The sequence below is a fragment of the Myxine glutinosa genome, chromosome 4 (assembly GCF_964187855.1).
Source record: "Myxine glutinosa chromosome 4, kmMyxGlut1.1, whole genome shotgun sequence".
In the NCBI taxonomy this organism is placed as follows: domain Eukaryota; kingdom Metazoa; phylum Chordata; class Myxini; order Myxiniformes; family Myxinidae; genus Myxine; species Myxine glutinosa.
In genome coordinates, this window is record NC_136264.1 from 7642513 (window position 1) to 7669014 (window position 26502).

General features: G+C 44.3%; 1 protein-coding gene across 4 annotated transcripts in view; it reads left to right on the plus strand.

The window, feature by feature from the left end:
* The window catches only part of LOC137424369 (mucin-4-like), a 115920-nt gene that overhangs the window by 53529 nt on the left and 35889 nt on the right, over positions 1–26502 (plus strand). For 3 of the 4 annotated variants that reach the window (XM_078775399.1, XM_078775401.1, XM_078775400.1), the window contains 6 exons: positions 1487–1684; positions 15976–16073; positions 16214–16281; positions 16386–16558; positions 17007–17166; positions 19801–20001. In XM_078775399.1, coding sequence (XP_078631525.1) covers positions 1487–1684; positions 15976–16073; positions 16214–16281; positions 16386–16558; positions 17007–17166; positions 19801–20001 — 898 coding nt within the window. The remainder of the gene's footprint in view (positions 1–1486; positions 1685–15975; positions 16074–16213; positions 16282–16385; positions 16559–17006; positions 17167–19800; positions 20002–26502) is intronic. The other variant, XM_078775402.1, reaches the window with a different exon arrangement.

Sequence of the window (26502 nt, forward strand, 5' to 3'; positions counted from 1 at the left end):
TAAGTGAAGTACCAACTTCTAATCTGGTGTGTGGGTGTATCTAGGCACAAGGAAGAACGCTGTTTAAATATTGTAATTTGTTCCAAGGCAAACTTTATTTTGCCTGGACGACCAAGCTCAGTGTTTGTCTCGTCAATATGTCTATGCACATGTGAGGGTACCTCCACTACCGAGCCTAAGACCTTGCATATATCCATGCATATGTGAGGGCACCTCCATTACGAGCCTTAGACCTTGTATATGTCCATGTGTGTGTAAGGGCACCTCCATTACGAGCCTTAGGCCTTGTATATGTCCATACGTGTGTAAGGGCACCTCCATTACGAGCCTTAGGCCTTGTATATGTCCATACGTGTGTAAGGGCACCTCCATTACGAGCCTTAATCCTTGTATATGTCCATGTGTGTGTAAGGGCACCTCCATTACGAGCCTTAGGCCTTGTATATGTCCATACGTGTGTAAGGGCACCTCCATTACGAGCCTTAGGCCTTGTATATGTCCATGTGTGTGTAAGGGCACCTCCATTACGAGCCTTAGGCCTTGTATATGTCCATACGTGTGTAAGGGCACCTCCATTACGAGCCTTAGGCCTTGTATATGTCCATACGTGTGTAAGGGCACCTCCATTACGAGCCTTAGGCCTTGTATATGTCCATGTGTGTGTAAGGGCACCTCCATTACGAGCCTTAGACCTTGCATATGTCCATACGTGTGTAAGGGCACCTCCATTACGAGCCTTAGACCTTGTATATGTCCATGTGTGTGTGAGGGCACCTCCATTACGAGCCTTAGGCCTTGTATATGTCCATGTGTGTGTAAGGGCACCTCCATTACGAGCCTTAGGCCTTGTATATGTCCATGTGTGTGTGAGGGCACCTCCATTACGAGCCTTAGACGTTGTATATGTCCATACGTGTGTAAGGGCACCTCCATTACGAGCCTTAGGCCTTGTATATGTCCATGTGTGTGTAAGGGCACCTCCATTACGAGCCTTAGGCCTTGTATATGTCCATACGTGTGTAAGGGCACCTCCATTACGAGCCTTAGGCCTTGTATATGTCCATACGTGTGTAAGGGCACCTCCATTACGAGCCTTAGGCCTTGTATATGTCCATGTGTGTGTAAGGGCACCTCCATTACGAGCCTTAGACCTTGCATATGTCCATACGTGTGTAAGGGCACCTCCATTACGAGCCTTAGACCTTGTATATGTCCATGTGTGTGTGAGGGCACCTCCATTACGAGCCTTAGGCCTTGTATATGTCTATGTGTGTGTAAGGGCACCTCCATTACGAGCCTTAGGCCTTGTATATGTCCATGTGTGTGTGAGGGCACCTCCATTACGAGCCTTAGACGTTGTATATGAAGAAAAATCACAAAGAGTGCATCAATACAACTTTAATTGAGTTCTGCTGCCATTAAAACCGAATATACTGAGCAGCACCATGTTGTCTATGCATTCCCATTTCCCACTTCCCATCCTCAGGCAATGGCACGTGCTGCAAAATTGAGAAATGCCACAAGGAGCAATGTGATGTGAACCCCTGCAATCATGGTGGCACTTGTGTTAGTATTGAAAGTGAGAACAGCACCGAATGTCAATACAAGTGTGATTGCCTTGTGATTTATGAGGGACGGGATTGTGAACTTGGAGCTGAACGTGTAAAGGTTGCCTTCCAGCAAGGTAATGTAATGCAATGATCATGAATAGATGTTTTCACACAAACGCAGATACACACACACACACACACACACACACACACACACACACACACACACACACACACACACACACACACACACACACACACACACACACACACACACCTGTGCAGCGTCTGTCCTGTCCTGTGTTGTGTTGTGTTGTCTTGTCACTGAACTACTTTCTCAAACTTTTGTGAAATCGTACCAAACTTCTGGTATGCACCTATCTCCCCCGTCGGTATGTCCTAAGGGTATTTTTTATGAAAAAGTTTCCAATTATTATTATTTATTGTTTTGGGAATTTTTTGGGGAAATTTTTTTTTTTCCAACTTAAGTTTTCAACTTCAACTGTTTATAAAATGTGATATCACGTATTTTACAAATACATTTGTGCAAAATAATTGTTTGAATTATGATTGGTTTAAACCATGACAAAACGGCAACTCGGGTACAGTCATTTATCTCTATATCGACACATCTGGGCAGTGTCTGTGTTGTCACTTAACGACTCCCTCAAACTTTTGTTTCCGTGGTTGTGAAGTGTTTTTAATAACGTTGTGGTGGTTTTGAATCACGTGGTGGTGAGGTATTTTAACTTATGTGGTGGTGAGGTGTTTTTAAAAGATGTGTTGGTGAGGTGTTTTTAAATCACATGGTGGTGAGGTATTTATAATTACTTGTTGAGGTATTTATAATTACGTGTTGTTGAGGTATTTATAATTACATGGTGGTGAGGTGTTTATAATTACTTGTTGAGGTGTTTATAATTACGTGTTGTTGAGGTATTTATAATTACATGGTGGTGAGGTATTTATAATTACTTGTTGAGGTATTTATAATTACGTGTTGTTGAGGTATTTATAATTACATGGTGGTGAGGTATTTATAATTACATGGTGGTGAGGTATTTATAATTACTTGTTGAGGTGTTTATAATTACGTGTTGTTGAGGTATTTATAATTACATGGTGGTGAGGTATTTATAATTACTTGTTGAGGTATTTATAATTACGTGTTGTTGAGGTATTTATAATTACTTGTTGAGGTATTTATAATCACATGGTGGTGAGGTATTTATAATTACATGGTGGTGAGGTATTTATAATTACTTGTTGAGGTGTTTATAATTACGTGTTGTTGAGGTATTTATAATTACATGGTGGTGAGGTATTTATAATTACTTGTTGAGGTATTTATAATTACGTGTTGTTGAGGTATTTATAATTACATGGTGGTGAGGTGTTTATAATTACTTGTTGAGGTGTTTATAATTACGTGTTGTTGAGGTATTTATAATTACATGGTGGTGAGGTATTTATAATTACTTGTTGAGGTATTTATAATTACGTGTTGTTGAGGTATTTATAATTACTTGTTGAGGTATTTATAATCACATGGTGGTGAGGTATTTATAATTACATGGTGGTGAGGTATTTATAATTACTTGTTGAGGTATTTATAATTACGTGTTGTTGAGGTATTTATAATCACATGGTGGTGAGGTATTTATAATTACTTGTTGAGGTATTTATAATTACGTGTTGTTGAGGTATTTATAATTACTTGTTGAGGTATTTATAATCACATGGTGGTGAGGTATTTATAATTACATGGTGGTGAGGTATTTATAATTACTTGTTGAGGTATTTATAATTACGTGTTGTTGAGGTATTTATAATCACATGGTGGTGAGGTATTTATAATTACTTGTTGAGGTGTTTATAATTACGTGTTGTTGAGGTATTTATAATTACATGGTGGTGAGGTATTTATAATTACTTGTTGAGGTATTTATAATTACGTGTTGTTGAGGTATTTATAATTACATGGTGGTGAGGTGTTTATAATTACATGTCGTTGAGGTATTTATAATTACATGGTGGTGAGGTATTTATAATTACTTGTTGAGGTGTTTATAATTACGTGTTGTTGAGGTATTTATAATTACATGGTGGTGAGGTATTTATAATTACTTGGTGGTGAGGTATTTATAATTACATGGTGGTGAGGTATTTATAATTCCGTGTTGTTGAGGTATTTATAATTACATGTCGTTGAGGTATTTATAATTACATGGTGGTGAGGTATTTATAATTACTTGTTGAGGTATTTATAATTACGTGTTGTTGAGGTATTTATAATTACATGGTGGTGAGGTATTTATAATTACTTGTTGAGGTATTTATAATTACGTGTTGTTGAGGTATTTATAATTACATGGTGGTGAGGTATTTATAATTACGTGTTGTTGAGGTACTTATAATCACATGGTGGTGAGGTATTTATAATTACATGGTGGTGAGGTATTTATAATTACGTGTTGTTGAGGTATTTATAATTACATGGTGGTGAGGTATTTATAATTACTTGTTGAGGTATTTATAATCACATGGTGGTGAGGTATTTATAATTACATGGTGGTGAGGTATTTATAATTACTTGTTGAGGTATTTATAATTACGTGTTGTTGAGGTATTTATAATTACATGGTGGTGAGGTATTTATAATTACGTGTTGTTGAGGTATTTATAATCACATGGTGGTGAGGTATTTATAATTACATGGTGGTGAGGTATTTATAATTACGTGTTGTTGAGGTATTTATAATTACATGGTGGTGAGGTATTTATAATTCCGTGTTGTTGAGGTATTTATAATTACATGGTGGTGAGGTATTTATAATTACATGGTGGTGAGGTATTTATAATTCCGTGTTGTTGAGGTATTTATAATCACATGGTGGTGAGGTATTTATAATTACATGGTGGTGAGGTATTTATAATTACTTGTTGAGGTATTTATAATTACGTGTTGTTGAGGTATTTATAATTACATGGTGGTGAGGTATTTATAATTACTTGTTGAGGTATTTATAATTACGTGTTGTTGAGGTATTTATAATTACATGGTGGTGAGGTATTTATAATTACGTGTTGTTGAGGTATTTATAATCACATGGTGGTGAGGTATTTATAATTACATGGTGGTGAGGTATTTATAATTACGTGTTGTTGAGGTATTTATAATTACATGGTGGTGAGGTATTTATAATTACATGGTGGTGAGGTATTTATAATTCCGTGTTGTTGAGGTATTTATAATTACATGGTGGTGAGGTATTTATAATTACATGGTGGTGAGGTATTTATAATTCCGTGTTGTTGAGGTATTTATAATCACATGGTGGTGAGGTATTTATAATTACATGGTGGTGAGGTATTTATAATTACTTGTTGAGGTATTTATAATTACGTGTTGTTGAGGTATTTATAATTACATGGTGGTGAGGTATTTATAATTACGTGTTGTTGAGGTATTTATAATTACATGGTGGTGAGGTATTTATAATTCCGTGTTGTTGAGGTATTTATAATCACATGGTGGTGAGGTATTTATAATTACATGGTGGTGAGGTATTTATAATTACTTGTTGAGGTATTTATAATTACGTGTTGTTGAGGTATTTATAATTACATGGTGGTGAGGTATTTATAATTACGTGTTGTTGAGGTATTTATAATCACATGGTGGTGAGGTATTTATAATTACGTGGTGGTGAGGTGTTTTTAATTATGTGGTGGTGAGGTGTTTTGAATTAGTTGGTGATGAGGTGTTTTGAATTACGTGGTGGTGAGGTGTTTTTAAATGACGTGGGGGTGAGGTGTTTTTAATTTCGTGGCTGTGAGGTGTTTTTATTATGTGTTTTATGGCTGTGAGGTGTTTTTAATTTTGTGGTGGTGAGGTGTTTTTATTACGTGTTTTATGGCTGTGAGGTGTTTTTATTACGGGTTTTATGACTGTGAGGTGTTTTTATTACGTGTTTTATGGCTGTGAGGTGTTTTTATTACGGGTTTTATGACTGTGAGGTGTTTTTATTACGTGTTTGATGGCTGTGAGGTGTTTTTAATTTCGTGGTGGTGGGTTGTTTTTATTACGTGTTTTATGGCTGAGGTGTTTTTAATTTTGTGGTGGTGTGTTTTTATTACGTGTTTTATGGCTGTGAGGTGTTTTTATTACGTGTTTTATGGCTGTGAGGTGTTTTTATTACGTGTTTTATGGCTGTGAGGTGTTTTTATTACGTGTTTTATGGCTGTGAGGTGTTTTTATTACGTGTTTTATGGCTGTGAGGTGTTTTTATTGCATGTTTGATGGCTGTGAGGTGTTTTTATTTTCGTGGTGGTGAGGTGTTTTTATTACGTGTTTTATGGCTGTGAGGTGTTTTTATTAAGTGTTTTAAGGCTGTGAGGTGTTTTTAATTTCGTGGTGGTGAGGTGTTTTTATTACGTGTTTTATGGCTGTGAGGTGTTTTTATTGCATGTTTGGCTGTGAGGTGTTTTTATTTTCGTGGTGGTGAGGTGTTTTTATTACGTGTTTTATGGCTGTGAGGTGTTTTTATTGCATGTTTGGCTGTGAGGTGTTTTTATTTTCGTGGTGGTGAGGTGTTTTTATGACGTGTTTTATGGCTGTGAGGTGTTTTTATTACGTGTTTTATGGCTGTGAGGTGTTTTTATTGCATGTTTGGCTGTGAGGTGTTTTTAATTTCGTGGTGGTGAGGTGTTTTTATTACATGTTTTATGGCTGTGAGGTGTTTTTATTACGTGTTTTATGGCTGTGAGGTGTTTTTAATTTCATGGTGGTGAGGTGTTTTTATTACGTGTTTTATGGCTGTGAGGTGTTTTTATTACGTGTTTGATGGCTGTGAGGTGTTTTTAATTTCGTGGTGGTGAGGTATTTTTATTACGTGTTTTATGGCTGTGAGGTGTTTTTATTACGTGTTTTATGGCTGTGAGGTGTTTTTTTTACGTGTTTTATGGCTGTGAGGTGTTTTTATTTAGTGTTTGATGGCTGTGAGGTGTTTTTAATTTTGTGGTGGTGAGGTGTTTTTAATTTCGTGGTGGTGAGGTGTTTTCATTACGTGTCTTATGGCTGTGAGGTGTTTTAAATTACTTGGTGGTGAGGTGTTTTGAATTACGTGGTGGTGAGGTGTTTTGAATTACATGGTGGTGAGGTGTTTTGAATTACATGGTGGTGAGGTGTTTTGAATTACATGGTGGTGAGGTGTTTTGAAATACATGGTGGTGAGGTGTTTTGAATTACTTGGTGGTGAGGTGTTTTGAATTACGTGGTGGTGAGGTGTTTTGAATTACTTGGTGGTGAGGTGTTTTGAATTACATGGTGGTGAGGTGTTTTGAATTACTTGGTGGTGAGGTGTTTTGAATTACATGGTGGTGAGGTGTTTTAAATTACTTGGTGGTGAGGTGTTTTGAATTACTTGGTGGTGAGGTGTTTTGAATTACATGGTGGTGAGGTGTTTTGAATTACTTGGTGGTGAGGTGTTTTGAATTACATGGTGGTGAGGTGTTTTGAATTACATGGTGGTGAGGGGTTTTGAATTACATGGTGGTGAGGTGTTTTGAATTACATGGTGGTGAGATGTTTTGAATTACATGGTGGTGAGGTGTCTTGAATTACATGGTGGTGAGGGGTTTTGAATTACATGGTGGTGAGGTGTTTTGAATTACATGGTGGTGAGGTGTTTTGAATTACATGGTGGTGAGGGGTTTTGAATTACATGGTGGTGAGGTGTTTTGAATTACATGGTGGTGAGGTGTTTTGAATTACTTGGTGGTGAGGTGTTTTGAATTACATCGTGGTGAGGTGTTTTGAATTACATGGTGGTGAGTTGTTTTGAATTACATGGTGGTGAGGTGTTTTGAATTACATGGTGGTGCGGTGTTTTGAATTACTTGGTGGTGAGGTGTTTTGAATTACGTGGTGGTGAGGTGTTTATAATTACGTGTCGTTGAGGTATTTATAATTACATGGTGGTGAGGTATTTATAATTACGTGGTGGTGAGGTATTTATAATTACGTGTTGTTGAGGTATTTATAATTACATGGTGGTGAGGTATTTATAATTACATGGTGGTGAGGTATTTATAATTACATGTTGTTGAGGTATTTATAATCACATGGTGGTGAGGTATTTATAATTACATGGTGGTGATGTATTTATAATTACGTGTTGTTGAGGTATTTATAATTACATGGTGGTGAGGTATTTATAATTACGTGGTGGTGAGGTGTTTTTAAATGACGTGGGGGTGAGGTGTTTTTAATTTTGTGGCTGTGAGGTGTTTTTAATTTTGTGGTGGTGAGGTGTTTTTATTACGTGTTTTATGGCTGTGAGGTGTTTTTATTGCGTGTTTTATGACTGTGCGGTGTTTTTATTACGTGTTTTATGGCTGTGAGGTGTTTTTAATTTCGTGGTGGTGAGGTGTTTTTATTACATGTTTTATGGCTGAGGTGTTTTTAATTTTGTGGTGGTGTGTTTTTATTACGTGTTTTATGGCTGTGAGGTGTTTTTAATTTTGTGGTGGTGTGTTTTTATTACGTGTTTTATGGCTGTGAGGTGTTTTTAATTTCGTGGTGGTGAGGTGTTTTTATTACATGTTTTATGGCTGAGGTGTTTTTAATTTTGTGGTGGTGTGTTTTTATTACGTGTTTTATGGCTGTGAGGTGTTTTTAATTTTGTGGTGTGTTTTTATAACGTGTTTTATGGCTGTGAGGTGTTTTTATTACGTGTTTTTGGCTGTGAGGTGTTTTTATTACGTGTTTTATGGCTGTGAGGTGTTTTTATTACATGTTTTTGGCTGTGAGGTGTTTTTATTACGTGTTTTATGGCTGTGAGGTGTTTTTATTATGTGTTTTATGGCTGAGGTGTTTTTAATTTTGTGGTGGTGAGGTGTTTTTATTACGTGTTTTATGGCTGTGAGGTGTTTTTATTACGTGTTTTATGGCTGTGAGGTGTTTTTATTACGTGTTTTATGGCTGTGAGGTGTTTTTATTACGTGTTTTATGGCTGTGAGGTGTTTTTAATTTCGTGGTGGTGAGGTGTTTTTATTACGTGTTTTATGGCTGTGAGGTGTTTTTTTTACGTGTTTTATGGCTGTGAGGTGTTTTTATTTAGTGTTTGATGGCTGTGAGGTGTTTTGAATTACGTGGTGGTGAGGTGTTTTGAATTATGTGGTGGTGAGGTGTTTTGAATTACGTGGTGGTGAGGTGTAATCGTCCCAAATTTCCAGTCTGCACCTACCCCTCCCCTATGTATGTGCTGAGGGGTTCTTTCTTGAAAAAAAAACATTCAACCTAAATCTTCAACCTAAATTGCCTATAAAACTGTAATATCACAAACACAACAAATACATTTGTGCAAAGTAATTGTTTGTATTATGATTGGTGAAAATCATGACAACACAGCAACTCAGGTACAGTCATTAGCCTCAGCTAAAATAAGCCCGTTCCTCAGTAACGACGCTTGATGACGCGAGCGCAGCTCGTATATATATATATATATATATATTATACTACCTTCATTAGAAAATGTAAGTTAAATGTTCCATACTGTATTAGGCAGTGTGTTTATAACTGATGGTGTTTTGTTTCACAATGCGACATAATTAAATTGATATATGTGGGAAAATTACGGGCCCAGAACAGGAATCGAACCCAGGTCCTCTGGAAAACCGTACCAGAGCTCTGCAATCTGAGCTATCTGGGAAACCCTGACTGAGCATGCAATTTTCCCACACATATAATTGCCACTCTCTTTCTGTCGACCACATTTCGGTCGAACTTGGAAGAAAGGAATAACACGATTTATTTACACTTTGTACAATAAGAAGAAGAGGAAGAAAACACAGTGCTGTCTTAAACAGTCTTAACTTATCCCAAGACAAACGGGCCCGTTCACACACAGACATTCACACGGGGATTGCAGATGAACAGGTCAGCACGTCCAGGAATGGCGTCTGGGCAGCTCTTCCTCCGGTCCCCAACTCGCACCGTGAAGAAGATGGATAAAGACGGCAGGAGCTCTTCACGTGCCGTTTTCGCACACGGGATTATTACAGGGCGAACGGTAGGGCTGGCTACCTCTCTAGCAAACAAAGTGCATTTACTTGGACTCAACTTCAACCCTGCCTGGCTGAGGCACCCAAACACCTGGTCCAAATTAGCTTTGGCTTGGGGGAATGTTTTAGCATGCACCAGGACGTCATCTAGGTACACCAGGCATGACTGCCATGGCATGCCGCCCAGTACATGCTCCATCAATCGTTCAAAGGTGGCGGGGGCGTTACACAAACCAAACGGCATCACAGTGAACTGCTACAGCCCCTTACCTGTGGAAAATGCCGTTTTCTCCTTCCCTGCCCGATCCATCTCCACCTGCCAATACCCACTCTTGAGGTCCAAGGTTGAGAACCAATTTGAGCCCGCAACGGCATCGAGGGTATCGTCAATTCTTGGCAGGGGATACGAGTCTTTGAGTGTCACGTTGTTTAGTTGGCGATAGTCCACGCAGAAACGCGTGGTCCCATCTTTCTTTTTGACCAACACAACGGGTGACATCCAAGGACTTCCCGAGGGCTCGATGATACCTGCATCGAGAATCTTTTCTACCTGCTCATCAGCCTCCTCCCTCTTGCTCCAAGGGAGCCGTCGGGCGGGCTGACGAATGGGCCGGGCCTCACCGGTGTGGATGTGATGTTTCACCAGGATCGTACGTCCAATATCCTCGGAGGACAAGGAGAAGATATCCAAATGGGTCTCAATTAATTTGTGTAAGGCCTCCCTCTGGGTATCCTCCAACTCTACGCTACTTCGATTTACCATCTCACAAATGGGATCGGGCCAATTCCTACTATTTTGTAAAGACTCCCTCTGGGGCCGGCTCAGCTGGATGTTCTCGCCCCTCACTGCCGCGACTTCATTAACTGGGGTGCAGCCGGCTATCTTCGTGCCCCGTCCTATAGTGCGTGGTTCCATACTAATATTAATTACTCGGACGGCCACCACCGGCCCGTCCGTTTTTACGAGGGTGTGGCCCACGATTAACCCGGGATGGACTGCGCTGCCACCAGTTTGACTAGGCCGCAGGACTCCTGCCATGTTGGGCGAGCTAGCCATCCGGCCGGCACTATTGCCTCGGCCCTTGGGGGAATGGTCACGGCCTCAGAAGCCTCCAGCTCCGTCCTTTCGGCCGTGCTCACCCCTCCCAATGGCAGCTCATCTATTCCCATTTGCAGGGTCCCCCGGCACAAATCGATTTTACAACCGCTGGCAGTCAACAAATCCAACCCGATTAGGCATGGGTCGCACACCTCCGCCACCCAAACTTCTATCTCCCTCTTTACCGACCCCAACTTGAGGGTTACAAAACCACGCCCTATGATGGGGGCCGTTACCCCGGAAGCCAGCTGCAAACTATGATTTTCTAGACGCTGGATTTTATCCCAGCCGTCTGCACTCGAATTAAGGATCACAGGGCTGATGATCGTGGCGCTAGCGCCTGTGTCCACTACGGCGTCTACCCCCATGCCGGCAATTTTGCACCGAATTGTTAAACTACCAGTACCAATTTGGCCAGAATAGATGACCTGTCGCGTCAATGAGGGCTCTTCTCCATCCCCTACTACCGAACATGGCCCTGCATGCTCGGCACATATTAGTTTCCCGGACCCTGGCGGGGGGTGTCTGGGGTCGGCTAGTCCGACCCGTACCAGGCGGAGTTGATGGTCCCGGCTGCCGGGGTCCGTCCCGGCGCGGGGCTCGACACCCACGCACGGTGACCCAGCCGGCTACAATTAAAGCACCTCACCTGGTAAGGTGCCTGCCTCCGGAATTCCAAATTGCCCCCCCTGAAGGTCCTAATTGGGGCATTTGTCCGTGGCCTACCGTGTGCCACCTCCGGAGCTGCCGGCCATGGTCCAGATCCCGCCAGGCGCTGGTCCACCAGCCTTCAGACCATGCATTCTAGGTCAGGGCCCCTTTCGGGGGCGGACCCCCTCAGGGGGCCGCCACCAGCCACGGGCCCTACCTGTCGCACCGCCACTGCATGGCGCTCGCTTCCCCGGGCCAGGGGCCTCGCTGCTTCCCAACGGGCCACAGCGTCGGCCGCCTGGCTCAAGGTCTGCAGGTGCCACATGGCGAGCTGTTGCCGAAGCTCGTGGTCCGGGAAGGCCTGGATGAAATGGTCCAGCGCCAGGCTTTCCTGGGAGGTCGCTGCCATGTCTGCGTGTGCGATTCCCACTGCGCGGCGAATGTCATACGCAAGCTCCCCGATGGTCTCCTGGGGCTTTCTTTTTCGCACCGCGAGCTGAGCTTTAACAAGCTCGCTCTGCTGTTCTATACCAAAACGATTAATTAAGGCCGCACGGAGGTCTGGCAGGGTGATAGCACCCGGTGGTAAGGCCGTCAGAACCTCCGCCGCCGCGCCGGGCAGTTCCTCCACAAGGTGTACCCCACCTCTGTCTGGGTTCCAACCATTCCCCCTACACACATGGTCGAATTGCGCCAGGTACGCCCTCAAATCACTCTTGCCGTCATACGGCGCGAGTGGAACCTTATGGCTACCCGAAGGCTGGACCCCGTGCGTCGCTCCCTGTGGAATTAACGCAGGGCCGAACAGTTCGGGCCCCCATAGTACACTATTCCCCAGGGGCTCGCGTGCATCCCCCGTCCCTCTGAAGACTACCCCTGTCGGTGTCGATGCTTGGGTCGCCTCGTCGCAACCCGCTTACCCATTCCATACTCGCACACCCCGGCTCACCAACACCTCTCGCACTCCCCATGGTCGGACATCCCTGCGCACACTCTCTCTCCACGCACTCCGGACCAGTCGCACACCTTATTATCGGCCTTTCACGAACACCCGGGTCTATGCCAACTCCCAAAGCTCATCGAACCTCCCCTCACACCATATACATTTCCAACATTATCGCCACTCACCTCGGCGCTTCTTCCTCTTCGCTTCTCCTCCACCACCTGCAAACTCTTTATTTGGTTAGCGAGCACGTCATTACGATGTGAACACAGATCTTGTACAAATTCCACCACCTCCTCCTTTATTTCATTTTTAGTCTCCCTCCGTCTCTTTTTAATTTCACTCACCCCTTCTTCTACCTCCTCCAACTTTTGTTTCACCTCCTCTATTTTCCGGTGCGCCCCCACAATCTCTTCTTCTCAGGCCACCTTGGTAATCTCTATATGGGTCCTGACTTCTCGTTCCCTTGCCCCCAACGTCCCTACCACGTCATCTAACCTCTTCGTCAGCCCCTCGTGTACCATCTGACATTCTTTCTTCGTCGCTATAAGTTCTTTCTTAATTTCTTTTTGTGCTGATTTCAGTCCCCCTATCACGTCGGTGTTCCTACCCACTTGCTCCCTTAATTCCTTCTGTCCCACCGTCAGCTTTTCTACTTCCCGCGTCAACTCCTCAATACCCCCATGTAACCTAGCCGTACTCTTCCTCAACTCTCTCTCCATGCGCTCCTCGCACTGCTTTACCTCGTCGCGTACCCCTGCGACCTCTTCGCTCACCCCGCGCCTTATGTCCTCCCCCATTTCTTCTATTTCCCTCTTAGATGCCACACTCATTTGTTCCAATTCGTTCTTTTGGGCGTCCATTTTGCTTTCCAGCCCGTTTTTTACCTCTTCTAATTGATCTCCCATCTTGTTTTCCAACCCTGTTATTTCCCTGCCAGATTTGTCCCCCATTTCCTTCAATTGGCCCCCCATTTTGTTTTCCAAATTATTTAACCCGTCTTTCATTTCTTTCATTTGGCCACCCATTTTGTTTTCCAAATTGTTTAACCCGTCTTTCATTTCTTTCATTTGGCCACCCATTTCATTTTTCAATCCCCCAATTTGATTTCCCAATCACTCACTCCGAGCATCCATCCTATGCTCTGACTCTACCATATAAGCCCTTATTTGTGCCATAAAGGTGTCCATATAGGATTGCATATCCACCACCCCCACTTGCGCAGCGGGCGCGGCCCTCGCCACCATGTGCGAGGTGCCGCCATTTTCTTCCACTGCCACCCCGACTGCTGCACCCTCATCAATGTTCTCCTCTTCTTCCCATTCTTCCCGGGGGTCCTGGGTTGATTCTAACTCCTCCTCTACTTCCTCATTTCCCCCCACCGGCATCCGACCGTCTTGGTTATCCATTGCACGATTTTAATTTGGATGTTAATAATTAAATTTCGGCCGCTCGTAATTTTGAGTGTGTTAAGCGCACGTCGGGTCAAATCCCACTCCTGACACCAATTGTTGCGGATCTCAGCGCCGGCCTTTCCCCTTTACCAAGGGGGGATTAGTCCCCTTGTCTTTGACTAGCCGACGGGACCCGGGACCTATGACGTCACTCCTGGACAGCGCGAAGTAGGGTCGTAGGACTAATCACTAATACCTAAGTACTTGCGCCGCCCAGAAACGAGGAAATAAGCCCCGCCCGAATCACGGGTGTTGGTGGATACGCTGAGCAGTAGCGAACCCATGACCCGAGCCGTTATCAAGGACTAAACCCGATTCAAGCGGTTCGTAATCGTGCCACGCTTACCCAATGGAGGAAATCACTGAAACGGTCGAACTTGGAAGAAAGGAATAACACGATTTATTTACACTTTGTACAATAAGAAGAAGAGGAAGAAAACACAGTGCAGTCTTAAACAGTCTTAACTTATCCCAAGACAAACGGGCCCGTTCACACACAGACAGTCACATTAGTAGGGCAACTTAGCATAACAATTGTGCATTTTGTGAGGAAAGCACCAAATTTGGCACACTAGTAGACTATCATATTATGAAAAGATCTGGATATTGGGCCATCTCAGATTCAGAGATTTGATTTTTGCAAGATTTGCAGATTTTGCAGATTTGCAAGCTGAGATTGCAACGCCAGGGACGGCCGACTCCTTCCTGCGAGCTGCCCACGTCACCCGCACAAGAAGAGTTCATCAAATCACTGCAGCGGCACTGCACATCCTGCAACACCGTGCGTATGAACGCCACTGTATGACATATGCTGATGATGCAGAAGACCTGCCTGAGTTCGAAGACTGCTGTCACCAGAGAGGAGAAGACATTCCCAACTTTCAGTACTGGGCAACTGTGCTGGAACTAGAGATGTTGGTGCTGGTCTACGTGCGTTCTCTGCGGCAGGCTTCATTCACGATGTACCTTGATGCCCTGACGGAACTGGTCCCATGGTTCCCTGCCTTAGACCACACACACTATGCCAGGTGGGTCCCTGTTCACCTGAGCGACATGGTAACACTCCCAATGAAGCACCCAGATGTAGCCAGAGAATTCAGGGCTGGCAACTTCACTGTACAGAAGATGAAGAAGGTGTTCTCTTCGATCCCAATCGACCAGGCGCATGAACAGAATAACACCTGCATCATTGGAGATTATGGAGCAGTCGGCCTCACTGACAACCCAAGTGCCCTGCGGCGTTGGATGATTGCCGGACCAGAAGTTGCCAGGGCCATAGAAGAGTTCCAAGATGGCCATCAACACTGGGGGAGGTGAGAGGACACACGTCATCATGACCAGACACCAAGTGTGCAGACCTCTTTCGCCAAGGATGTCCGCGCCCTTGTCAGCGTCATAGAAGAGCTTGGCAACCCCTTTGAGGAAGAGAGCATGGATCTGGGTGTCCTTGACACAAAGGAAATTGCAGGTCCTGACTGTCAGTCGAGACTGTCAGGAATGTGAAGAAGATTGGCCAAGAGCAGTTCCAGGCTTTCACCAGAGAATGCCTGGTGGAAAGGACCAAGCCAATTGATGATGCAATTCGTCGGAACAAGCTGAAGGTGTCATTTTGGAAAATGGCTGCCACAGCCATCCGGGGCTGAATTTGAGATGGCCCAATATCCAAATCTGTTCATAATAGGATAGTCTACTAGTGTGCCAAATTTGGTGATTTCCTCACAAAATGCACAATTGTTATGCTAAGTTGCCCCACTATATGTATATATAATATATATATATATATATATATATATATATATATATATATATATATATATATATATATATATATATACACACACACACACAAGGATAATTTTTGGAAGGAAAACACACACACACACACACACACACACACACAAGGTTGCAAGGATAATTTTTTGCATTATACACGTTTGTGTTGTCATTTTTTGCAAGTATGGCTTGCCATGCTCAGTGAAAGATATTCATTTCTGGAGATATGAATTTGTCCTTTTTTGAGGCAAAGATTTTGTATGAAATTTAAATTTATATGGTACAGATGAGAAATTCATGTTGACCAGTGAGACTTGAGAAATCCGCAAATGTTCTCAATATGTCATTGGAAATAAATTCATCCATTGGGAAATATGTGTGTTGCATCAATAATATGTATCAATGATCAATGACAAGTTTTTGATGTCTTTGTTTTAGGGATAACACCTCCAAAAGTGGAATTTGCAATCAGCATAATATTCCCCAACAAAGAGTATCCTGCAACACAGAATGATCAAACATTACTTGAGGAAGAGGTAACGTTTCACTGCTGCCACTGCTCTCATGCTATTAGTTGTGGTTTAAACACGTCAATTCACTTCACCTTCTGTGATTTTAAATAAACTTACAAAAACCATTAGTAATTTATAATTGCGTTCCCATGCTGCATTTTCAGATCAAAGATGAATTATCTACTGTGTGTAAATTGGGTGACTCTTTTGCTATCAACGAATTTAAATACACGTAAGTAAATACTTCATCACTTCCTTCATGTATCAGTTTTAAATATTGTGAAATGTAGCCTTTATTTGTTTAAAAGTTAAAATGTATTCCCTTTTTGTATACAGCGACAGCAATGGTCACCTTAAGGCTTCTTTCAAGGCTTATTATAATTACACCACCAACAACATCGATGAAATATACAATGGTTCAATGAAAAAAGCAATTGAAGAAAAATGTAAAAGTCTCAAACGCAACACTAAAAAGGTGGAACAATCAGTTGAAATTGAACAGATAAATGGTGAGTTGGTGTCCACATCACTGGAGCTTTTTCAAATTGCTAAGTGTCTGGACCCTGGTGTTGGGCTAGCGGCTAGGGTGCCGGCTTAGGATCCTAGGATCCTGGGTTCGAATCCCGGTCGATCGCTGAATTAACGCCAGGGGGGTTGACTCAGCCTGTCATCCTTCCGAGGTCGGCTAATTGAGTACCAGTTCACTGGTAATTCCCTGTTTGTCGTTAAAGGCGGCAAAAAGGGTTGGCGTCAGGAAGGGCATCCGGCCGTAAAACATTGCTTCAAAAAGGGGACCGAAAAACAACAACAACCACGGTCCCCGAAAAAGGCCAACCCCCGCTTGCGGGGAAAAAATGGCCTCTAAAGGTGGTTTTAAGTGTCTGGACAAACTACGCAGATGCATGCTCGCACAAATCTCCAAATGAATACCTTTGTTTTCCTGCCACACTGTTACAGCAAGCGAATTGAACAACTTCTTCAAATGTGACACAACGTACACAGGATATCATATTCAGACAAATGGCACAGCAATTTACTGCATCTCTCCATGCAAAAGCAATATCAACTATTGCAATGGTGGAAATTGTTCTCACACTCCATCTGGGCCAAAGTGCAGGTACTGTTTGTTCATTATTTTAATGGTTGTGTCCACACTTTCTCTACTTTATATCTCTTTTACTCTGTCTGTTTATCTCAAAATCCTCCTTGAAGTCCTGTATTTCCTTTCTCCTTTTTAATCTTGCAATAAACTGCCATATGCTGTCGACGTTGCCTCCACAACTTTATCCTTTTTTGAATGCAGAGTCAAGGCTCATGGAACAGCTAGAACACAATGAATCACGACACAGCATAACAAAAGGAACAGCAGAAAGAGAAGGGAGAAATGCCAACAGTAAGGCAAAGGGACACAGTAAACGAAGACGGACAACAAAGGATGCAAAGGAAGTCAGAAACTGGCTTTGGAGGCCAGCTGGGAAATGTGATTTTCCCAGGAAAGATCATGGCAGATAGTGAGAACCAAAAGCTTGAGTGACAAAATTTCTTCAAGAGGATTGCTCAGAAAGTAGATGGGAGGGATTTCCAGATGGTCTTTCCAGAGAGACATAGTGAGTGTGAAATTTGTCAAGATTGACAAGACATGGAAGACTAATAATATTGAGAACACCAATAGGCTTCCAGTGGGAACCTCACAGGAAGCATAATAATCCATACAAGAACAATAGGCTTCCAGTATTCCAGTGGGAAGGTCACAGGAAGTTGAATAATCCTTAACAGAACAATAGGTTTCCAGCGGGAACGTCACAGGAAGCCTAGTAATCCTTAACAGAACAATAGGCTTCCAGTGTGAACGTCACAGCAAGCTGAATAATCCTCAACAGAACAATAGGTTTCCAGGGGGAACGTCACAGGAAGCCTAATAATCATTAACAGAACAATAGGCTTCCAGTGTGAACGTCACAGGAAGCTGAATAATCCTTAACAGAACAATAGGCTTCCAGTGTGTACGCCACAGGAAGCTAAATAATCCTTAACAGAACAATAGGCTTCCAGTGGAAACGTCACAGTAGGCCTTCCTGTGACTATTGGAACACCACATTTCCAATCTGGCCTCCAAAGCCAGTCGCCGACTGGGCATCATCTGTCGTGCGAAGTCCTTCCTCGGCACATCTGAGCTCCTCACCACATACAAGGCTTTCATCCACAGCTCAATGGAATACTGCTCTCCCCTCTGGGCTGGTGCTCCTGCCTCACACCTAGCTCGTCTTCACGCTGTTGAAACCAAAGCTTTCAGAATCATTGGAATCTCCCGCGATGAATCTAACTCCGAGGGCCTTTCACTTACTCACCGCAGGCATGTTTGTGGTCTTTCTGTCTTCTACCGACTCCTCTCCGGCCTTGCTCCCTCAGCACTGTCTGTGCCCTGTCCCCCAAATATTCCTACAGGTCGCACAAGATCTGCCTGCAACCCTCTTATGGTTAAACTGCCAAAATCAAGACTCTCTGCCCACCTTCACTCCTTCATTCCTCTTTTCTCCCGCCTCTGGAACAAACTCCCCCACTCTCTTCAATCCCACTCCACCCTCCAGGTCTTTAAAACAGCTGTTCAGCTACATCTCTTATCTTCCCCCATACAAAACCTTGATCTTTTCTACCCCCGTTAATTCACCCCGATCCACTTTTTTGAAATAGACTTCTTTCCTTGAAGTCCTAGCAGGGTCCATTTGCTTTTACCTCTCCCACCTCTCCCACCTCTCCCTTTTCCTCCACCCAAGCCCTCTCCCTCCCACAGTACTCCCGATATCCCTGTTCTCCACTGTTGTACTTGTGTGCTTCCTTCTGTCTCCCCATCTTGTCTACCACTCCCTTTATAATATGTTTTATGTGTCCGTTTATGTTTTTTATTATTAATGTTAGCTCTTCCACGAGCCTTGATCTTGTACAAAAAACAACAACAAAAAAATCCCATAATAATCCTTACCAGAACAATAGGGTACCAGTGGGAACCTCACAGGAAGCCTAATAATTATTACAATAACAATAGGCTTCCAGTAGTCTAGTGGGAATCTGGTTGGGGACAGAAGAACAATAGGCTTCCAGTGGGAATGTCACAGGAAGCCTAATAATCCTTGCAATAACAATAGGTCTCCAGTGGGAATGTCACAGGAAGCCTTATAATCCTTACAAGAACAATAGGTTTCCAGTGGGAACCTCTCAGGAGGCCTAATAATCCTGACAAGAACAACAGGTCTCCAGTGGGAATGTCACAGGAAGCCTTATAATCCTTACAAGAACAATAGGTTTCCAGTGGGAACCTCTCAGGAGGCCTAATAATCCTGACAAGAACAACAGGTCTCCAGTGGGAATGTCACAGGAAGCCTAATAATCCTGACAATAACAATAGGTCTCCAGTGTGAACCTCCCAGGAAGCCTAATAATCCTTAACATAACAATAAGCTTCCAGTGTGAACCTCCCAGGAAGCCGAATAGAATACATTCAACATTTAATTGATGCTGTACCTCATCATGTGACCAAATCCTACATATTTGTATGTCATGTATGTATTTGTTTGCATATTTTATGTTTGCACTTTGATGTCTATTTCTATTTCTATTTTTACTTCTTTTTCAATTTGTACGATTCTTACTATTCCCTTGATTTAACATATACAGAAATGTTGTATTCCTTTTTTCTTGCACATTTATGCATTTTTAGTAAGTCGGGTATTTATCAGAATTTTTTCATTCCCAGCTGTGGCCAGAGCAGCAGCATGTACCAGTCCACAGGAGATCGCTGCCAGATTTCAACTATTCTCACGGACGCCTTCTTCAAAATCCTTTTCGGCACACTTGCAGGCATCTTGGGACTGGCCTTGTTATTGGGTCTCATTGCCTATTGTATCGGGCGCCACTCTCGTTCAGATTTCTTTGAACTTCACACTAACAGCGACAGGTATGCTCTGATGCAATATGTCGGTAAACCTAGGCACCTACATACATAAGCGTTTACCTACATTCATGTAATATGTATGTTACTACATACATGTAATATTATCTAAACGCTTGGTAATATTTACAAGGCATTTTGATATATATATTTTTCCAAGAACATTAATTATTTCCTGGGCCACCCATAGATGAGTGACACCCGATTGATAAAGTACTGGTGACATTGTAATAATAATGTGTGGAGTTCTACCCACCTGTGGTCATACGGTGATTAGATGCTTCTTGGCAATCCTCTGTCTCCGTTACGCACGACGAACGTGGCGACCGAGATGCAGCGAATGCTCCCCAGAAGCTGGTTGAAAGTCTCAGCGGGTAAACCTATCGTAAAATGTTGATTTTCAGGAGTCGAAAATACCAATGCTTCAGGTTGACCAGAGCGGTGGTAAAAAAAACAAAATAAATATTCCACGGAAAAAAGCGATCTAAAATGGCGGTAGAAAAAAAACCCTTCTCAATGTGTGGGAAGTTGGCTGTATTAGAGGCCTGTAAAAAAACCTGTGTCCTTCCCACTCTCTCTCCCCATCTTGTCTTCTGCTCCCCTTATTCTATGTTTTATGTGTCGGTTTGACTTTTTGTGTGATTAATGTTAGTTCTTTCACGAGCCTCAATCTTGTATACAAAAAAAAAGAAAAAAAAAAGGTCAACATCGGCCAAATTTCTCAAATTGTCAATTTTCATCTTACTATAATTCACCAAATGTCCGTCTGTCTGTCCGTTCCCAGGTGACGCAAAAACGGCTCAACCGTTCGCAACGATATTTTGGGTGGGTAATACTGGGACCCCCTGGAGTAAAATAGGCTATATTGCTTTTCCAATTTTTCCAATTTTTCCAAACACGATGGAATAATATTTACCGATATGAACAGTGATGTGGCTTTTATTGAAATTCTACAAATACTGTTTCGATTTTGATGAGAATTATGAACCTGCCACGAATGCGGAAGTGGACAGATTACGGCAATGAGCTGGTTTGATAATATCCCAATACAACCGTTATTTAAAACAGTATTTTGTTAAAGTATCAATTGATGATTGGAAGTGAGTGAATACAATTACGATTTTGAATTTGTAATTGTGTTCACCCAACCGTACGGAACTTCACATCAGGATTTAAATATTTGTTTATGTCACGAATGTTGGTAAAAGTTTAATTTTTTATATTAATGTTATTTAATTTGTGATTGGAGTTATGCTGTTTGGAATGAAAAAAGAGATATCGAGTTCAAGTGAATGACGAAATGCCGTGATGGTTTCTACTTTCTAAACGTGAAATTCGCGGATCGCCACATGCAGATTCGCCATTGACTGGGTATGGAACAAACGTACCCGTTTGTTTGTGAACGGGTACGTTTTTCATGGAAGTCCTTCACGAACTTGCTGTCCATGTCTGACGTGCAACTGAAGGTGCTACAGGAATGTGCAATTTATTGGTTTCATGCTTTAGCATTCGCCGTTTCTGCATTGTCTGTTTGCTTCTGGCCTCCCACCCGTGCATAGCACGCTAGCACCGGTACCTCACTAGTCAGATGAACTTAAACGTTGAAGGCGATTTGCATATCAGGTCACTGAATTCAACCACTAATTATTTTTTAGGTCAAAAGGATGCTCCACTGAGTGCCATTCCACTTTGTTCTGTTTTGCCAAGTGTTGCTCTACGAGTGATTTTTCATCTGTCTGTTTGTTTGTCTGCACAAAATAAATATGATTTTCTCTGCACCTTTGGTGCGATTGACAGGAAAATTTCACCATAGGTGCAACTTTCATCATAGTTCACAACACCTCCTGTAAATTTTTTAAATGATAATTATGACGTCATGGTTCACGCGGTATGGGCACCATCTTGGAAAACCGAAAAACTTTGCACCTGTATCTCCGAAAGTGCTGAATAGAAAAAATTGAGACATGGCTCATTGTAAAGAACTCTCCATGGGGAATAAAATACGTTAATGATGATGTCATAGGTGCCTCCATTATGACGTCATAATTTTACGAGTACAAAACTTCATCCGATCAAGATGAAATTTATTGAGTGTCATGTAGGCAGAAAACGGTGGAGAAACTTTTTTATGATAATGTCATCGGTCATGTGGTTCAGCCGCCATCTTGGAAAGCCCAAAAAAATTTGCACCTCTATATCTCCGAAACCGCTGCATAGAAAAATTGAGACATGGCTCATTGTAAAGATCTCTTCATGGGGAATAAAATATGTTAATGATGATGTCGTAGTTGCCTCCATTATGACGTCATAATTCGACTCGTACAAAACTTCATCTGATAAGAAGAAATTTTGTGAGCATCATCGAGGGATAAAATGGTGGAGGAAAAAAATGGTGACGTCATCAGTCAAGTGGTTCGGCCGCCATATTTGTTTTAACACAAAAGCTTTAAAAACCACTGTAAACATGGTCTGGCGAGGGTCTGCAATCTCTGATTGCTCTTTATAGTTACCTTTGTAATCAGAAGCAGCTTTGGAAAAACCACAAATACGCCTTGGAAGAACTCCACATTCGCGGCAGGAAGTTCGTGCTATTATTCCTTGTGGGGTACATAGACTACAGTAGATCTACGATCCGGTGCGTTCGGCATCGTGATAAGCATTGAGTAACATCCGGATTCCTCCAAATTTCTTCCTTTATTGTTATAAAAAGCATTAGCGACTGTTAAAAAAGCTAAGCATACGTGTTTGTGGTTTGTAATATTTTTCTTCTCGTGGAGGCTGTTGGGTGGTTGGGCCGTTTCTCCCACGAAAACGCCGTGATTAGCTATTTCTAAACGTTGACTCGATGTTTGTTCAAGGAGTAAAAACACCTTGGGGAGGTGGGACATTATTATATTAGTACAGTGGAACCTTGACTTACGAGTGCCCCAACTTACGAGTTTTTCGAGATACGAGCCGTCGCTCGGGCGGTTTATTGCTTTGAGATGCGAGCCGAGATCCGAGTTACGAGCTTTCGCCACCCGGTCACGTGGTTATCTTGCCGTTCAAGTACAGTATCTCTGTCGTATAGCGCTGCATTTTAGATTTCGCATTTCGGTTATTTTGAGTTTACGCCGCCAGGTGGGTTCCGGTCACGTGGTTATCTTGCCGTGCACGTACAGTATCTCTGTCGTATAGCGCTGCATTTTTGTTTTCGCATTTTGGTTATTTCGAGTTTACGCCGCCAGGTAGGTTCTGGTCACGTGGTTATCTTGCCGTTCAAGTACAGTACGTATCTCTGTCGTATAGCGCTGCATTTTTGTTTTCGCATTTTGGTTATTTCGAGTTTACGCCGCCAGGTAGGTTCTGGTCACGTGGTTATCTTGCCGTTCAAGTACAGTATGTATCTCTGTCGTATAGCGCTGCATTTTTGTTTTCGCATTTTGGTTATTTAGAGTTTACGCCGCCAGGTAGGTTCTGGTCACGTGGTTATCTTGCCGTTCAAGTACAGTACGTATCTCTGTCGTATAGCGCTGCATTTTTGTTTTCGCATTTTGGTTATTTCGAGTTTACGCCACCAGGTAGGTTCTGGTCACGTGGTTATCTTGCCGTTCAAGTACAGTACGTATCTCTGTCGTATAGCGCTGCATTTTTGTTTTCGCATTTTGGTTATTTCGGAAAATTTCATGTTCATGTCGAACATTTCATGTTCATGCCATGCCAGGCCACAACTTGTTCAGAGTGCCGGCGATAGCTCGCCTGCTCTTTGTGGAAAACACGGTGAGATCCTTAACATCCAACAACTAATGGGACGCAAACGGGGCGCCCAGTTTAGCGGTACACACATTGATGAATCACCCTGCCTGTGATTCACCCATGACAGGTTATAGCTGGGTCGGGATTCAAACCCAGGCTGGACAGTTTAGACTTTAGAGTCAAGTGTGCGTACCTCCAGTCCAGGCCATCCTGCCAACTTGTATGCTGCATACAGGTGAAATATAAAGCGCGAGATATTTTTATATATACTGTATATTTTTTAAAAAATTGGTGTGGTTTTTGGCGGGCTGGAACGGATTAATAGCATTTCAATGCATTTCAATGGGGAAATTTGATTTGAGATACGAGCAATTTGAGTTACGAGCTCGGTCACGGAACGAATTAAACTCGCAAGTCAAGGTTCCACTGTATTACTATTGTTTTGTAATAACATTAATATTATGTTCTTATCATTAATTTTGTTATTAGAAGCGGCCTTGGAAAAACGCCACGATAACATGGATAATATACACCTCATTACACAACCCCATTGACGGCAATGGCAGGGAAAACCCGCTCAGGGGAGAAAACCTCCTTGAGAAGGGGGTAAAGGAATGTGCTACAACCTTCATTGTGTAACCCTTAGTCATCTTGTCAAGTTTGGTTGAGATTGGATAAGTAACGACGGATTGTATCAATGTGTATCATGGTCAAACAATCATCAGACAGACAAACCGACACCAAATGGCGTATTTCAGTATTGTAGCGACCCATGGGTCCCCCAAGCGAGACCAGCAGCAGAATCTCCTTGCTCCAGCCGGTGACGTCACCGGCGGACAACCTCGGCGCCGGAGTGGCTGGTCACGTGACCACCAAAGCGTGCCGCGCGTGCGGTTATAATCCTTTGCACCTGTCGGTCACGTGACCACCGAAACACGCCTCGTCTGAGAGGCGTGGCTTTCGGTTTCGGTTATGCTTTCTGGTTGTGGATATATATGCAGCCCGATAAACGGGCTTTTGAGAGTTCCCGAGTTGCTTTTTACAATAAACATCTTCTCGGACGAGTTTGTGTCTTGCCCGTCACTTCGTCCGTCTCAAGCAAGAGCCCGGCTCTTCATTGGTGACACCGAATTTACGACGCGCGATGGACACCGCAGTGTCCCTCAAACTGCCCACCTTCTGGGAAGCACATGCCGCCGTCTGGTTCGCGCAGGCGGACTCCCAGTTCGCCCTGCGTGGCATAAAGGAGGACGCCACGCGATACCATTATGTGGTCGCCGCGCTTGGCTCCGCGACCGCCGCCCGCTGCCTGAGCTTCCTCCAGAACCCGCCCACTGACGGCAAGTACGACGCCATCAAGGCACTTCTGCTGGGCGCTTTCGCCCTCTCCCCGGCTGAGCGCGCACGACGCCTGCTCGACCTTCCTGAGCTCGGCGATACGCGCCCGTCCGAACGCATGGATTACATGCTCGCGTTGCTCGGCGACCACCCCTCGGATTTCCTGTTTCAGGAGCTCTTTCTTCGCCAGCTCCCGGCCCAGGTATGGGTCGCCCTGGCAGGTACGACCATCGTGAACCCCCGCGACCTCGCCAAGGAGGCCGACAAGATCGCTTCGGCAAGCCAGCTCGCCGAAGCGGCGAGCCAGCTCGTCGGGGTGGCGGCCGGGAGCCTTCCCGCCCACCCGCCCGACGCCCGCGACGCAGTTTCCTTCCCGGAGGCCGCCGGGCCGGCGCGACTGGCAGCGGCGACGCCACGTCGCCCGGGCCCGACTCATCGACCGGAGCCCCCGCCGGACCTGGCCTGGTGTTATTTCCACGCCAGGTTCGGGCGGCAGGCCCGATCATGTCGGCCCACGGGCACATTCGGCATTCGGCAAGTCGGGAAACGGGCGAGCCGGCGTTCCCTACCAGCAATGAACGCCGGCTGTTCCGGAAACCTGCTGTTCATCGCGGACCGAGCGTCGGGACGGCGCTTCCTCTGCGACACCGGCGCTCAACTGAGCGTCATTCCCGCTTCGGCGGAGGACAGGCGGGCCGCCGTTTGCGGCCCCCCCTTGGTCGCGGCCAACGGCTCCGCCATCCGCACCTTCGGCCCACGCACCGTCGCCCTCCGCTTCGGCAGCCAGCTCTTTCACTGGGAGTTCGTGACGGCGGACGTCCCCATGGCTTTGCTCGGGGCCGATTTCCTGTGCGCCCACGGGCTGCTGGTCGACGTGAAACACCGGCGTCTCGTCAACGCTGAACCTTTCAGCTCCCTGGCATGCGCCTTGAGCCGTGCCGCGCCCACCGTGTTTTCCTGCGCCCTCCCATTGGCGGACGACTTCGCACGCCTCCTTGCGGAGTTCCCGGCCCTCACACGACCGACGTTTTCGGCCATCGCGGTGCGCCACGGCATCGAGCATCACATCCCCACTACGGGCCCGCCGGTGTACGCCAGGGCTCGCCGTCTCGACCCCGCCAAACTCGCCATCGCCAAGGCCGAGTTCGCGGCGTTGGAGCGCCTCGGCATCATGCGGCGCTCCGACAGCGCCTGGGCCTCTCCGCTACACATCGTCCCGAAGCCGGGGGGCGGATGGCGGCCATGCGGCGACTACCGCCGCCTCAACGACGCCACTACCCCCGACAGGTACCCCGTCCCGCACATCCAGGATTTTTCCACCCGGTTGGCGGGGCGGACCATTTTTTCAAAAGTGGACCTGATTCGGGGGTACCACCAGGTGCCCGTCCGCCCGGCCGACATCCCGAAGACGGCCGTGATTACACCTTTCGGCCT